Genomic DNA, 16,524 nt, shown 5'->3' on the forward strand with positions numbered 1-16,524 from the left:
ACTGAAAGCAAAAAACAACTAACCAAATATACTATACCTAGCAAAATGACTCTTCAAAAATAAAGGAGAAATAAAGGGTTTCCCAGAGAAACAAAAGCTGAGGGACTTCATCACCACTAGACCAGCCCTACAAGAAATGTTTAAGGGAGTTTTAAACCTGAAAGCAAAAGAACAATATATTCCTTCACAAAAAAACATGAATGTGAGCAAGCACATGTATCAGGGATAGAAAGGACACAAGTGAACCCTGACAGATAACCACCAAACCAAAATAATGAGAAAAACAAAGAAACAGAAAAATAAATAAAACAACCACAAATCAATTAATAAAGTGATAGGAATAAGCCCTCATATATCAATAATAACCTTAGCTATAAATGGATTAAACTTTACACTTAAAAGATAAAAACTGGCTGAATGAATATAAAAACATGACTCTTTACACTTAAAAGACACAGACTGGCTGAATGAATACAAAAACATGACCCACCTGTACATTGTCTATAAGAAATTCATTTCACCCATAAAGACACAAATAGACTGAAAGTAAAGGGATAGAAAAAGATATTCCATATAAAGGAAAACCAAAAACAAACAGCAGTAACTATGTTTACATGAGATAATACAGATTATAATTCAAAAAGAGTAAAAAGAGACAAAGTAGATCATTATATAATAACAAAGGAATGAATTTAGCAAGAACATATAATAGCAGCAGAGCAGCCTGACATCTAAAGCAAATATTATTAGATCTAAAGGTAAAGATAGACTCTTACACACTAATAGGTGGGGATTTCAATACCCCACTATCAGCATTATGCACACAATCTAGATATAAAATTAACAAAGAAACATTGGATTTAAACTGAACTTTAGACCAAATGAAACTAACAGACACTTTAAGAACATTTAATTCAAAATCTACAAAATACACGTGTTTCTTATTGATGCATGAAACATTCTCCCAGATAGACCATATGTTATGACACAAAACGAGTCTCAATAAATTTGGAAAAAGCAAAATCATATCAAGTATCTTCACAGACAAAAATGAAATAAAATTAGAAGCCAATAAAAAGTATTTTGAAAGTTGCACAAATACATAGAAATTAAACATGTGTCAGGGAAAAAATTGAGAAGAAATTAAGAAAAAAATCTTGAAACAAATAAGAAACAAACTACAACATACCAAAACCTATGGTATATAGCAAAAGCAATACTAAGAGGGAAGGTTATACATCAAAAAGCAGAAAGATTTCAAATAAAAAATCTAACAATATACCTTGAGAGACTAGAAAAGCAGTAACAAACCAAACCCAAAATTAGTAGAAGGGAAAAAAATAATAAAGATCAGAATATTTCTAAACAAAATAGAGACTAAGAAAATCATACAAAGGATCAATAAAATAAAATTTGGGTGGTTTAAAAGATAAAAATAATCAATAAACCTGTACATACTAATCAAGGAAAAAAGAGAAAAGACCCAAAAAAGGGGACATACAACTAATACCACAGAAATACAAAAGATCACCAGAGACTGTTATGAGAAACTATACCCTAACAAACTAAAAAACCTACAGAAAATGGATAAATTCCTAAAAACATACAACCTACCAAGATTAAAATCAGAAAGAAAGAGAAAACCTAACCAAACCAAGACCAAATGAGATTGAATCAGTAATAACAAGTCTCTGAACAAAGAAAAGTCCAAAACCTGATGACTTCACAGCTGAATTCTACCAAACTTACAAATCCCCAACAACTACTAGCAAATCAGATACAATAGTACATCAAAATAAATAAAGAGGGTGGAGCAAGATGGTGGCCGAGTAACAGCTTCCCTGCAACTGGGCACGGTAAGTCTGGGGAGATAAAACTCCAGTCATTTCTGGCTGGTGGGATCTGCCTATAATCATCCCTTTGTGGATATGGGGAGTCAGCAAGGGACTTCTGGACCCCAAGAGGAGGACAAAAACAGTGGAAAACTGGCAAGTGGTTGCATGTGTTCGATCGACCTAATCCCTCCAGCAGCCATAAATACAAGCAGAAGTGAGACTACAAACCAGAAAGGCCATACCTGTGAACTGTTTTGGTGTTTTGGACTTGGCACTCAGTTGAACTGTCTTGGGGAGAGCTTGAGCAGGAGTGCAGAGAACTTTGGGCATTGTCTACGGCCCCAGACAGAGCCGCTGAGCCGGATGGAGCTAATAGTGTTCGGCTGTGGGCCGCACGGAGCCATTGTGAGAGAACTGCCCCTGAAAGCTCTGCCCTCAGGGTCGCACAACAAAGATCAGGCAGGAGCTAGTAATCTAGTGACTGACCAGCCTAAAGGTGGGGACTGAGCTGCCTTACAGCCTTAACTGTCAGGGGCAGAGTGAGACCAGTTTTGGCATACTGGAGCCTTGGGCTGTTGCCATAGGAAGAGTGCCGTGGCATCACAGCTCATAGCAACCACAAACTCCTGGGCTGGGCGCCACCCGAACCTCCATAAGAGCTGTGCCACGACACCTGACCTGCAACACACACCCACTGGGCCTCTGCATGCCCTGACCAGGAACTGCGGGAGCCACGCAACCCTGTGTCTTCCCTCCTGTACCCTCCCTACCTCCACACTGGCCCGCTCATCTGGCCAGGGACTCTGGTAGCCATGTGCCATGGAGCCCTCCCTGCATCTGTGCAGAGCCCTTCTCCTGGCCAGGGACTGCTGGAGCCTTGGGCTCATTGTGCCAAAGTAAATGGGCACCAGGCACTCCCAGAAATGTGCATGCCACTTCCTGCCCTGTTTGCTGCATCCAGGTGTGTCACACTCTGGAGCTGCTTCCACAACCAGAACTCCCTGGCTGGGGCAGCCACAGAGGAATTACATAGGGTCACTCCCTCCAAAGATCAAGCAACAATACAGTGATCCCGCTGGGGTCTAATCTTGGAGAGACACCACCCAAACTCTGAGGACGGCCAGAGGCAATGGTGAAAAAGAATCATGAGGTGAAATCAACAGAAAAACTCTGGCAATATGAATAATCAGAGTAGATCAACTCCCCCAAGGATCAATGGGGCAGACACAGCACAAGATCCCATGCACAAACAAATAGCTGAGATGTCAGAAATTGAATTCAGGATCTGGATAGCAAATAAGATGGAATTAGAACTCCAAGCAGTAACCCAAAAGTTATCTCAAGAATTCAACGTATTCAACAACCAAATGAACAAAGATTTTAACACATTGAGACAGAAGTTGCAGTCCTCAAAGATCTGAGAAAAACAGTAGAATCCCTCAGCAACAGAATGGAGCAAACAGAAGAAATGATTTCAGACATTGAAGACAAAGCTTTCAAACATTTCCAAACTCTCAAAGAGGAACAGAAATAGAGGTCAAAAACAGATCACTCTCAGAGAGCTCTGGGATAATTCAAAGAAAACCAATATTCATCTTATACCTGAAAGCAAAGAAGTGGCTTCATGAGGCACAGAGTCTCTTATCCATGAGATTATGAAGGAGAACTTTCCAGACATGCCAAGAGATTCTGAAATTCAGATAACAGACAGTTTCAGAACTCCACCACAACCCCACCCGAATAAGACATCCCCCAGACACATCATAATCAATTTCACTAAAGTTAATATGAAGGACAAAATTCTGAAAGCAGCCAGACGAAAGAAAACCATCACCTACAATGGCAAGAATATTAGAATAACTGCAGATCTCTCTGCTGAAACCTTTCAAGCTAGAAGAAGATGGTCATCAACTTTTAATCTCCTAAAACAAAATAACTTTCAATCTAGGATCCTGTATCCAGCTAAACTGAGTTTCATATATGACGGAGAAATTAAATACTTCAATGACATTCACATGTTGAAGAAATTTGCCACAACTAAACCAGCTCTCCAGGATGTTCTCAGCCCATCCTCCATAAAGACCAGCATAATCCTCCACCACAAAAGTAAACCCACCCAGAAAATTTTGATCAAATTCCAACTTCCATAGTCTCAAAAGGATTAAAAATGTCCACCCGACTCTCGAAAGGCTTATCAATATTCTCTATTAATGTGAATGGTTTAAATTGTCCTCTAAAGAGGCACAGGTTGGCTGACTGGATACAAAAACTCAAGCCAGATATCTGCTGCATACAACAATCATATCTTACATTAAAAGACAAATACAGACTCAAGGTGAAGGGATGGTCATCTATACTCCAGGCAAATGGAAAGCAGAAAAAAGCAGGCGTTGCAATCCTATTCGCAGATGCAATAGGCTTTAAACCAACCGAAATAAGGAAGGATAACTATGGACACTTCATATTTGTTAAAGGTAATACTCAATACAATGACATTTCAATTATTAATATTTATGCACCCAACCAGAACGCACCTCAATTTATAAGAGAAACTCTACCAGACATGAGCAACTCAATTTCCTCCAGTTCCATAGTAGTTGGAGATTTTAACACGCCTTTAGCAGTGCTGGATAGATCCTCCAACAAGAAGCTAAGCAACGAAATCTTAGATTTAAACTTAACCATTCAACATCTGGACTTAACAGACTTCTACAGAGCATTTTTATCCCAACAAAACTGAATACACATTCTTCTCATCAGACCATGGAACTTACTCCAAAATCGACCACATCCTAGGCCACAAATCTAACCTCAGCAAATTTTAAAAAATAGAAATTATTCCTTGCATCTTCTCATACAATCATGGAATAAAAGTTGAACTAAATAACAACAGGAACCTGCATACCCACAAAAAAACATGGAATCTAAACAATCTTATGCTGAAGGATAGATGGGTTATAGAAAAGATTAAGAAGGAAATCAACAAATTTTTGGAACAATACAACAATCAACACACGAATTACCAGAACCTCTGGGATACTGCAAAGGCAGTCCTAAGAGGGAAATTTATAGCACTGCAAGCCTTCCTCAAGAAAACAGAAAGAAAGGAAGTTAATAACTTAATGGGACATCTCAAGCAACTGGAGAAGGAAGAACACTCCAACCCCAAACCCAGCAAAAGAAAAGAAATAACGAAAATCAGAGCAGAACTAAACAAAATTGAAAACAAACGAATTATACAACAGATCAATAAATCCAAAAGTTGTTTTTTTTGAAAAGATCAATAAAATAGATAAATCATTGGCCAATCTAATGAGGAAAAAAAAGAGTAAAATCTCTAATTTCATCAATCAGAAATGGTAACGATGAAATAACAACAGACCCCTCAGAAATTCAAAAAATCCTTAACGAATACTACAAGAAACTCTACTCTCAGAAATATGAAAATCTGAAAGAAATCGACCAATACCTAGAAGTACGACACCTACCAAGACTTAGCCAGAATGAAGTGGAAATGTTGAACAGGCCTATATCAAGTTCTGAAATAGCATCAACTATACAAAATCTCCCTAAAAAGAAAAGCCCAAGACCAGATGGCTTTATGTCAGAATTCTACCAAACCTTTAAAGAAGAACTAGTACCTATATTACTAAACCTCTTCCAAAATATAGAAAAAGGAGGAATATTACCCAACACATTCTACGAAGCAAACATCACCTTAATCCCCAAACCAGGGATAGACCCAACAAGAAAAGAAAATTATAGACCAATATCACTAATGAATATTGATGCAAAAATACTCAATGAGATCCTAGCAAACAGAATCCAACAACACATCAAAAAAATTATACACCACGACCAAGTGGGATTTATCCCAGGGTTTCAAGGCCGGTTCAGTATACATAAATCAATAAATGTAATTCAGCACATAAACAAACTAAAAAATAAGGACCATATGATTCTTTTAATTGATGCAGAAAAAGCTTTTGATAATATCCAGCATCCCTTCATGATCAGAACAGTTAAAAAAAAAATTGGTATAGAAGGGACATTTCTTAAACTAACAGAGGTCATCTACAGCAAACCCACAGCCAATATCGTATTGAATGGAGTTAAATTGAAATCATTTCGACTCAGATCAGGAACCAGGCAAGGTTGCCCATTGTCTCCATTGCTCTTTAACATTGTAATGGAAGTTTTAGCCATTGCAATTAGGGAAGAAAAGGCGATCAAGGGTATCCACATAGGGTCAGAAGAGATCAAACCTTCACTCCTCGCAGATGATATGATCTTATACCTGGAAAACACTAGGGATTCTACTACAAAACTTTTAGAAGTGATCAAGGAATACAGCAATGTCTCAGGCTACAAAATCAACACCCATAAATCTGTAGCCTTTATACATACCAACAATAACCAAGCCGAAAAAACAGTCAAGGACTCTATTCCTTTCACAGTGGTGCCAAAGAAGATGAAATATTTGGGAGTATACCTAACAAAGGATGTGAAAGATCTCTACAAAGAGAACTAGGAAACTTTAAGAAAAGAAATAGTTGAAGATGTTAACAAATGGAAAAACATACCATGCTCATGGCTGGGAAGAGTTAACATTGTTAAAATGTGTATACTACCCAAAGCAATATACAATTTGAATGCAATTCCCATTAAAGCTCCATTGTCATATTTTAAAGGTCTTGAAAAAATAATACTTCATTTTGTATGGAATCAGAAAAAACCTTGAATAGCCAAAACAATACTCAGCAATGAAAACATAAATATATATGTACTGTACTATAAATCGATAGTGATCAAAAAAGCATGGTACTGGCACAAAAACAGAGAAGTAGATGTATGGAACAGAATAGAGAACCAAGAGATGAATCCAGCTACTTACATTTATTTTATCTTTGACAAGCCAATTAAAAACATTCCGTGGAGAAAAGATTCCATATTTAACAAATGGTGCTGGGTGAACTGGCTGGCAACCTGTAGATTGAAACTGGACCCACACCTTTCACCATTAACTAAGATAGACTCTCACTGGATAAAAGATTTAAACTTAAGACATGAAACTATAAAATACTTGAATACTTGAAGAAAGTGCAGAGAAAACTCTTGAAGGCATCGGCCTGGGTGAATATTTTATGAGGAGGACTCCCCAGGCAATTGAAGCAGTATCAAAAATATACTACTGGGACCTGATCAAACTGAAAAGCTTCTGCACAGCCAAGAACATAGTAAGTAAAGCAAGCAGACAGCCCTCAGAATGAGAGAAAATATTTGCAGGTTATACCTCCGATAAAGGTCTAATAACCAGAATCCACAGAGAACTCAAACATATTAGCAAGAAAAGAACAAGTAATCCCATCTCAGGGTGGGCAAGGGGCTTGAAGAGAAACTTCTCTAAAGAAGACAGACGCACTATCTACAAACACATGATAAAAAGCTCATCATCCGGGTGGCACCTGTGGCTCAACGGAGTAGGGCGCCGGCCCCATATGCTGGAGGTGGCGGGTTCAAGCCCAGCCCTGGCCAAAAACTGAAAAAAACAACAACAACAACAACAATAAAAAAGCTCATCATCCTTAATCATCAGAGAAATGCAAATCAAAACTACTTTGAGATATCACCTAACCCTAGTAAGAGTAGCCCACATAACAAAATCCTAAAACCAAAGAGGTTGGTGTGGATGTGGAGAAAAGGGAACACTTCTACACTGCTGGTGGGAATGCACACTAATACGTTCCTTCTGAAAGGAAGTTTGGAGAATACTTAGAAACCTAAAAATAGACCTGCCATTCGATCCTATAATTCCTTTACCAGGCTTATACCCAGAAGACCAAAAATCACAATATAACAAAGACATCTGTACCAGAATGTTTATTACAGCCCAATTCATAATTGCTAAGTCATGGAAGAAGCCCAAGTGCCCATCGACCCACGAATGGACCAGCAACTTGTGGTACATGTATACCATGGAATATTATGCAGCCTTAAAGAAAGATGGAGACTTTACCTCTTTCATGTTTACATGGATGGAGCTTGAACATATTCTTCTTAGCAAAGTATCTCAGGAATGGAACAAAAAGTCTCCAATGTACTCAGCCCTACTATGAAGCTAAATTATAGCTTTCACATGAAGGCTATAACCCAACTATAGCACAAGACTATGAGGAAAGGGCCAAGGAAGGGGAAGGGAGTGGGGAGGTGAAGGTGGTAGGAGGGTAATGGGTGGGGCCACACCTACAGTGCATCTTTGAATGGGTACAGGTGAAACTTACTAAAGGCAGAATACAAATGTCTACATACAATAACTAAGAAGATGCCATGAAGGCTACTTTGAGCAGTTTGATGTGAATATTTCAGATTGCATATGAAAGCAGAATATTGTACCCCTTAATTGCACTAATGTACACAGCTATGATTTAACAATAAAAATAAATAAAGAAAGAAAGAATTAAAACAGCATGATCTAGTAGGATTTATCCCAGGATGCAAGGATATTGCAACATATGCAAACCAACAAAGGTGATAACAACACAGCAACAGAAAGAACGACAAAAACTATATGATCATCTAAATAGATGCAGAAAAAAATTGATAAAATTCAAAACTCCTTCATGATAAAAAGCTCTGAACAAAGTAAGCCTAAAAGGAACATATCTCAACATAAGCCACATATGATAAACTCACAGCTAACATCATACTAAATGGGGAAAAGGTGAACATCTTTCCTTGAAGGACTGGAACAAGAAAAGGACGCCAGCTTACACCAATCCTATTCAAAATAGTACTAAAATTCTTAGCCAGAATAGTCAGGCAAGAAATAAAAGGCATCCAAATTGGAAAGAAGTTAAATTGTCCCTCTTTGCAGATGACATGATCTTATGTTTAGAAAACCTGAAGACTCCACAAAAAAATTATCCAACCTGATAAATAAAGTTGAAGGATACAAAACCAACATACAAAAATCAGTCATGTAATGTTTCTATACAGTGAATTAACTAAGGAAGAAATGAAGAAGGCAATATCATTTGCAATAGCTATAAAATAAAATAAATATCTAAGAAGAAACTTAACCCAGGAGGTCTGATGGAAGACAGTAAAAAGCACATAACAAATGAAAAGACATTCCATGCTCAAGGATAAAAAGAATTAACATTGTTAAAATAACCCAAAGCAATTTATACATTCAATATTCTCTCTACCAAAATACAGTGCAGTTTTTCACAGAAATGGGGGAGAAAAATCCTAAAACTTATTTGGAGCCAAAGAAGAGCCCAAATAGCCAAAAAAAACCCTGAGCAAAAAGAACAAAACTGGAGACAACTCATTTCTTGACTTGAAGACAAGTCAAAAAATATAAAAAATATATTACAAGGCTTTAGTAACCAAAACATCATAGTATTGGTATAAAAACAGACACATGAGCCAATGGAACATAACAGAGAACCTAGAAATAAATGCACATATTTATAGTCAACCATTTTTTGACAAAAGCCCCCAGAACATACATTGGACACTTTCTTGAGTAAATAGTACTACAGAAACTGAATATTCGTATGAAGAAATGAAGCTTAACCTCTGTCTTTCACCATATACAAAAGTCAACTCAAGATTGAATAGAGACTTAAACGTAAGACCTAAAACTACAAAACTATTAGAAGAAAACATAAGGGAAACATTCAAGAACATTGGTTTAGGCAAAGTTTTGTAGCTAAGACCTCAAAATGCACAGGCAATAAAAGTAAAAACAGATAAATTGGACCTTATTAAGCTAAAATCTTTTTGCACAACAAAAGAATTAATCAAGAGAGTGAAAAGACAACCTACAGAATGGGAGAAAATATTTGCAAACTATTCATTCAACAAGGGACCAATATCCAGAATACACAAGGAACTCAAACAATGAAACTGCAAAAAAAAAAACAAATAATCTTATTAAAAAGTAGTCAAAAGACATGAATAGACTTTTCTCAGTAGAAGATATACCAAAGGTTAACAAGCATATGAAAAAATGTTCATCACTAGCCATTAGATAAATGCAAATCAAAACCACAATGAAATAATCCCAGTTAAAATGGCTATTATTAAAAATATAAGAAAAAATAACAGATGCTTTCAAGGATGTGGTAAGTAGGTACATCTTATACACTGTTGAGAATGTAAATTCTAGCCACTATGGGAAAAAGTTTGAAGATTTTTCAAAAAACTAAAGCTAGAACAACAATCAATCCAGCAATCACACTACTGGGTATTGAACAAAAGGAAAAAAAACCAGTATATCAAAAAAATACCTGCACCCTGTGTTTATTGCAGCACTAGTCACAATAGCAAATATATGAACTCAACCTAAGTGTCCATCAATGAGTAAGTGGTGTGTGTGTACACACACAACAAAATACTACTCAGACATAGAAGAAAAAGGAATTCTGTCACTTGCAGCCACATGGATGGAACTAGAGGTCATCATGGGAAGTGAAATAATCTAGACACAGAAGGACAAATATCATATATTCTCACTTATATGAAGCCAGGCAATAAGTTTGTGAATGCCCCCTAGAAAAAGACAACATACCTCTTTGCCCATTATCACTATGGTCACCTTCAAAGTAGTACTCCCCTTGGGAAACTATGCACTGATGCCTAGTCCACCCTTCAAAGCACTTTTTCCAGGGAGAGTTTATAAACTTAGTTGCCAGACCTCATAGGACAACAATTCTGATGGCCATTCCAGTAAAAAGAGTTCCAAAATTGCTTTGAAGTGTAGACTAGGTACTGGCATCAGTGCATTGTTTCCCAAAGGGAGAACCTCCAAGGTGACCATACTGATACTCAGAATGAGGACTGTAGCACTTTTTCTAGGATGAGTTCACAAACTTAATTGTCCAACCTCACATGCGGGAGCCAAAGAAGTTGATCTCTGGAGGTAGAGAGTAGACTGATAGATACCAGAGTCTGGGAAGAATGAGAGGGTGGGGAGATGAAGAGAAGTTTATTAATGCATACAAACATACAGTTATAGAAGGAATAAGTTCTAATGTTCATTAGCAGGATCTGGTGACTATAGTTAACAACAATATAGTGTATATTTCAAAATAGCTAGAGATGATGAAAAATTCCCAATATATAGGAATGATAAATACTCAGAGTGACGGCTATCCTACATACATTGCACATTATTATACATTCTATGTATACAGCAAAATATCACATATACCCCATAAATGTGTATAAATATTATGTACCAGTAAATAAACAGAAATAATTATGCTGACAGAAAGAAAAAATAAATTTATTATTGTTGCTACATAATGACTTAGAAACACTACAACCCTCTTTTCCCAATAATACATAATGTGCTAAGAAGCAGAGTTCCTGTCCCACAGGTGTCTTGTCTAGCTGTGTCCTATGTGAGACACAGCAAAAATGTGAACTCTGCTACTTCTCCACTTTAAGTTTTTCCCCATAGGTTCAATTAACTCTATTTATATTTAAACTATGGTGAAAGCTGTTTCCAGGCCCACTTTATACATCACCAGCAATCAAGTCAAAGAATTAAAAACATCTTCAGATATACAAGTGCTAAGAAAAATAATAATGCTTCCCCTCACATAACTTTCAAAGCTATTTTAAAGTATTCTTTATAACACACAAGAACAATATAGCCTTCCAGGAAATAGGAGTTCCAACAACCCAGGAAGAAGGGAAGAGAATCCCCAGGATCACAGGGAAAGGAGTTCTCAGGTCAACCCCTGTGCACCAGGGTATGGACAAAAAGCCCAGATTGAAGCAGGTTATGAGGTTCCAGAAGAGATTTTACAACAAAATGAAATCAACAAACTATCTAGTATATTAGAGCATAATAAAAGGAGATCAAGCAACTATAGAATATTTAAAGGTCTACTGATGATAAATGATTAGAAAATTAAGCAAAGAAGCAAAAGAAGGCTATTAATGACAAGGAAATAAAGTTATAAGGGAGGGGGAAGAAAACAATCATTGATCAGTTGTGAATAGCTAAATCCTCCTCTTCCAGAATAAGGAGCAAATAATAATGTCAAAGACTAAAAATCAAGAAGTAGTCTTGAAAGAACTTTATTTAGAGATAAGGAGAAAAATACCAAAAGACTCCCTCAATTGATGTTGAAATTAGTTGCCTCTGGGAACGGAGAAATGGAGGCAGCGAGGAGGGTGGGGTGACTATTTATCAGTACAAGCCTTACATACACAAATGGTTACATTATTTGGCTCCGTAAGACTCACCACCTCAAATTCACCTTTTCAATTAGACTTCCTCTGGCCACTCTCCTTTTTTTCCATAAATTTATCACTTTCTAGAATACTATACAATTTGCTTACTTACGATGTTTAGTATTTTTATCTGTATTTTCCTGCTGGAATGTCCACAACACAGAGAGGCAGGGATCTTGTCTTTTTCATCTGCCAATATTACCCAAGTGCATACACTAGTATCTGGAATACAATAGATGCCCAATAAATGTCTATTGATTAAATGAATTTAATTTTTAAACTATGTGCTGGGTAACTTTGATTTAAAAAAATAAATTAAATACTTTATTCATTTGAAAGTTCTACCACAATGCAAAAGCTATACATGAAATATTGCTCAGACATCTTGGTCTTCTAGTAGAAAACATTATTAATTTTCTCAAACTTCAAACAAGATGACAATTTTCAATGCATCCTGAATGCCCAACAGGATACATGCTTACCTTTCTGAAGCACTGAGACAGGTGCCAACCTCTCTAATACAGGGAGTGAGATTTACATAGCACATACATACAATGGTGATTGTATGTAAGGTTGTGAGAAATGAAATTACCATAGTGAAAAGAAGATAAGAGACATTTGAAGAGCAATCAAATATTTTTGAGTTAAATTAGTATTCATTAGTTTATATCTGGGCCTGTTTTGAAAAGGATTTTGGGAAGTTCTATGTCTATCAGTATTTGATTCAGCTGAGACTCAACATATGGGAAGTTTAAATAAGACAACACATGAGAGGGTGATGTGTGCCAGATAATACTTCCCAGTCTAAGACTAAGAGCTCAACTCTACCTAGTCCCTAGGATCCAGGTTCCTTTCAGTTCACCCCTAAGAAACATTACCAGAAAGCCATACATACTTCTGTACAAGGTCTCGCTATGTTGTCCAGGCTGAATTCGAACTCTTGGACTCAAGCAATCCTCTCACCTTAGTCATCCAGTAGCTGGGATTACTGGCATGTGCCATCATCTCAACTACCGCTGGGAACTTGTAATTCCTTCTGACTGTCCAGAGCTTAGTAAGTGATGTGTCACTCCAAACTGCAAGAGAAGCTGAGAAATGCAGTCATCGTTCAGGGCAGACACGGGTCCACTACAATTCTCTTATAATGCACGAAAGGGAAAATAGATCTGAAGAACAAAAAGAGTGTGTACCACAGCTTCATGATCAGGTTCAAAATGAAAGAATGGATAAAGATGAACTTTTGGTGAAAAGATTAGAAAGGGATGACTCTAAAGGTCTCCATACAAAAGGAGAAGTTTGGTATCTTCAACAATTCTCTTACCATATCAACTCAACCCACTTCATAGGACCACTTTTTGTAATAGCTCCCAATAATATATTCACAGTTTAGGGAAAACTTATCAGCAGAGGTTTGATTTTCTGAGTTCATTTTAACTGTGGTTTTAGAAGTCATGATAAAAACATGTTTCTTTGAACTTTATTATGTGAGTGTCTTGACATCAAATGTATACATATATATTTGTTTCAGAATTAAAGAAAAATCTATTTACCTTCGGTTACGGGAAAGAAACCACTGCAATCACAGGGACTACCAGAATATTTCAAAAAATGGTATGTAGCTTCCTATTTTAGCCTTCAGTCATGTACCTGTAATGAATGGTTTTATTTCATAAGTACTCTAAAAGCTGAGATTTAGATAACTGGGAGCACAGAATGAAATGAGCAATCTCTCTTCTAACACCATTGCCCTTTCTGAGAGAAGGGCCCAGTACATGAAGCCATTTATCCACAGCAAAGGGGAACAAAACCAGATGGACAAAGGGGCAGATCAGTCACCCAACAAGTTCTAGAAAGGCTATGGTGCAGGGTATTCAAGGGTCAGGAGGGAAAGACGTAAATAAGTGTCAGCTGATTTAGGGCTGGGCAAAATCAAGGTCATTGCAAAACTCTGCCCTTTCTAATGGTGCAAAGTTTTCTATATTTCTTCTGGGGGTGGAGTTTTAAGTGTCACCTATGTGGGTTTCAACCTTCTACCTTGGACCTGGAAATGGTCTATTGATGGAAGATTTGGATGACATGCCTGATTGGTAAACTATGGCCTAATGAATTGCCAAGAAATGTTTTGTGACATCATAACACAGAGATGACAAACAGCGTATGTGTTACCACTCCTTCTTCCTAAGCCTGGAGACAATATTACTAACGAACTGTGGCATGCTTATCCGCTGTACTCAGATTCTGCCTCAGAAGTCCTCGAAATACAGCACTTCTGACTATCATCGTCAAAAATTAGACTTGGCACCTAAAGTTAAACCTATCTGTCATCTCTAATTAACAAAAGATTTGGGGGAACTTTCCAAGCAGCACAGGTTTTAACCAAATATGTGACCTACAAATAATGTATTTCCTTTAATATATATTCTAGACAGATAAATGTTCTATTCTTCTAAGAACAAAACAGATTTTTTTACAAATAATAGCTGCCATTTGTTGGACTCTTACTAAAGGCTAAGAACACTTTATGCATATTTCCATTAATTTTTTTCAACAATAGACACTGTAAGGCAAGTATTATTAAATTTCTCCAGTACTGAGTATCATTGATTTTAATAGCTCTGAGGAGTGTTGAGGGAGGGAAAAGGAAGGAAAAATTATAATTAGTGCCCATTGATTGCAGCACTCAACCCAATATCAAGTTTGTTTTCAAAAATATTTCTCAGAATTGAGGAACTATGATGATATCTGCGTTGTTCCAGCTGAGGAGGCATAGAAAAGTCATGTAAGGCATATAAAAGCCCAGAACCTTGTCCCCAGTCACAAAAAAGTGAGTAACAGAGTTAGAACTTCTACCCACTGACAAAGATAACACAATCAATGCTCCATGATGTGAGACTATCTCCAGAAAGAGATCAGCCTCACTCACCTCTCTGCATATGAACACAAGCAACAGTATGTGGATATTTACAATCAAATCTGGCTTGACTCATTATAGATACAAAGTGGACATCAGGACTCCAGCTGCACTCCCTCTTTCCTCCAGTGAGATATTTAAACAGGCCCCAACACTGTCAAACATCTTCTGTAAATGCAGACTGTGAAAAACAACAAAAACTCATCTGTGTAGAATATTATGGAGTGTTGGAAAATGATAACTAAACATCAACTATATCTTCATTTGGGAAAAAGAAAAAATAAAATATAAAATTAAATCATATAGTATAATTTCTACTATATTTTTATTTTTTATTTCAGAATATTAGGGGGATACACTTGCTTTGGTTACATAGTTTGCTTTTGTATATTGTAAATCAGAGTTATAAATGTGTCCTTCACCCAGAAAGTGTGTAATGTACCCACACAAGGTACCTATTAGTTGTGAACTTACCAATCACCTTTTCCTCTCTTCATCCCACCTATTTGAATTTCTTTTCTTTTTTTTTTTTTATTAAATCATAACTTTGTACATTGATGCATTTATGGGGTTTAGGGTACTGCTTCAATATACAATGTGAAATTCTTACATTGAACTAAGTAACACATCTATTTGAATTTCGTTGAGTTTTGCTTCCATATGAGCACATAAGTGTTGGTCAACTAGTTCCAATTTAATATTGAGTACATGTACATATGTACTCAATATTCTTTCCATTATCCTAGTTCATTAGGATAATGGCCTCCAATTCCATTCAGGTTGTTGCAAAACATACTAGATGTCCATCTTTTTTAATGCTGAATAGTATACTACATTTTATTAATCCATTCGTGTATTGATGGGCACTTGGGTTGTTTCCACATCTCTGCATTTGTGAATTGTGCTGCTATGAACATTAAGTGCAAGTATTGTTTTCATAAAAATGTCCTTTTTTATTTCTACTATATTTTTGGAAAGAAAAAAAAAAACAGCTGTACCTAAGAAGAAGGTTGGTAGAAGACATACCAAAATCATTTCAATAATAAGTTTTGAGTGATTCCTTTCAGTTTTTCTACTTTTCTGTTTCCCAAAGATTTTATTTTATATGAAATAATCTTTTTTTAAAAAAATACCTTAAAAACTGAGTCTACAAACAGCAAAGCACTTGGTCATGGTACACAGGCAGAAGTATTAGGTGAGAGCATGTTAGTGAGTGGTAGTCTTCTCAGGAAAGCAGCCGGCTGCTCTCTGCTCTGTGTGACTCTGATCCAGCGTTTCTCTTTGACAAGATCCAGACATGCCAAGTCAACATCACCTTTCCACCCACAATGCATTTAGCCATATTTCATAAAATCACAAAGACCAGAAGAAGATATTCCAAAAAGTACCCAGGACACTTGGTAGGAGGTAGTTATCTTTTTGTGATCTACTGTCTTGACAACATTCCTTTAAAATTCAGAGTGCAGGGATGAAAGAGGGAAGGGAGATGGGAGGAAAGCCTAATCATGAAAAAACACACGTCAA

At 36.7% G+C, this 16,524-nt stretch overlaps 1 protein-coding gene across 2 annotated transcripts in view; it reads left to right on the top strand.

The window, feature by feature from the left end:
• Positions 1 to 16,524, top strand: part of AOAH (acyloxyacyl hydrolase) — a 320,779-nt gene that overhangs the window by 224,787 nt on the left and 79,468 nt on the right. For both annotated transcript variants that reach the window (XM_053553720.1, XM_053553721.1), the window contains exon 13: positions 13,618 to 13,700. In XM_053553720.1, coding sequence (XP_053409695.1) covers positions 13,618 to 13,700 — 83 coding nt within the window. The remainder of the gene's footprint in view (positions 1 to 13,617; positions 13,701 to 16,524) is intronic.

Source organism: Nycticebus coucang, chromosome 11 (genome assembly GCF_027406575.1).
Source record: "Nycticebus coucang isolate mNycCou1 chromosome 11, mNycCou1.pri, whole genome shotgun sequence".
Lineage (NCBI taxonomy): Eukaryota > Metazoa > Chordata > Mammalia > Primates > Lorisidae > Nycticebus > Nycticebus coucang.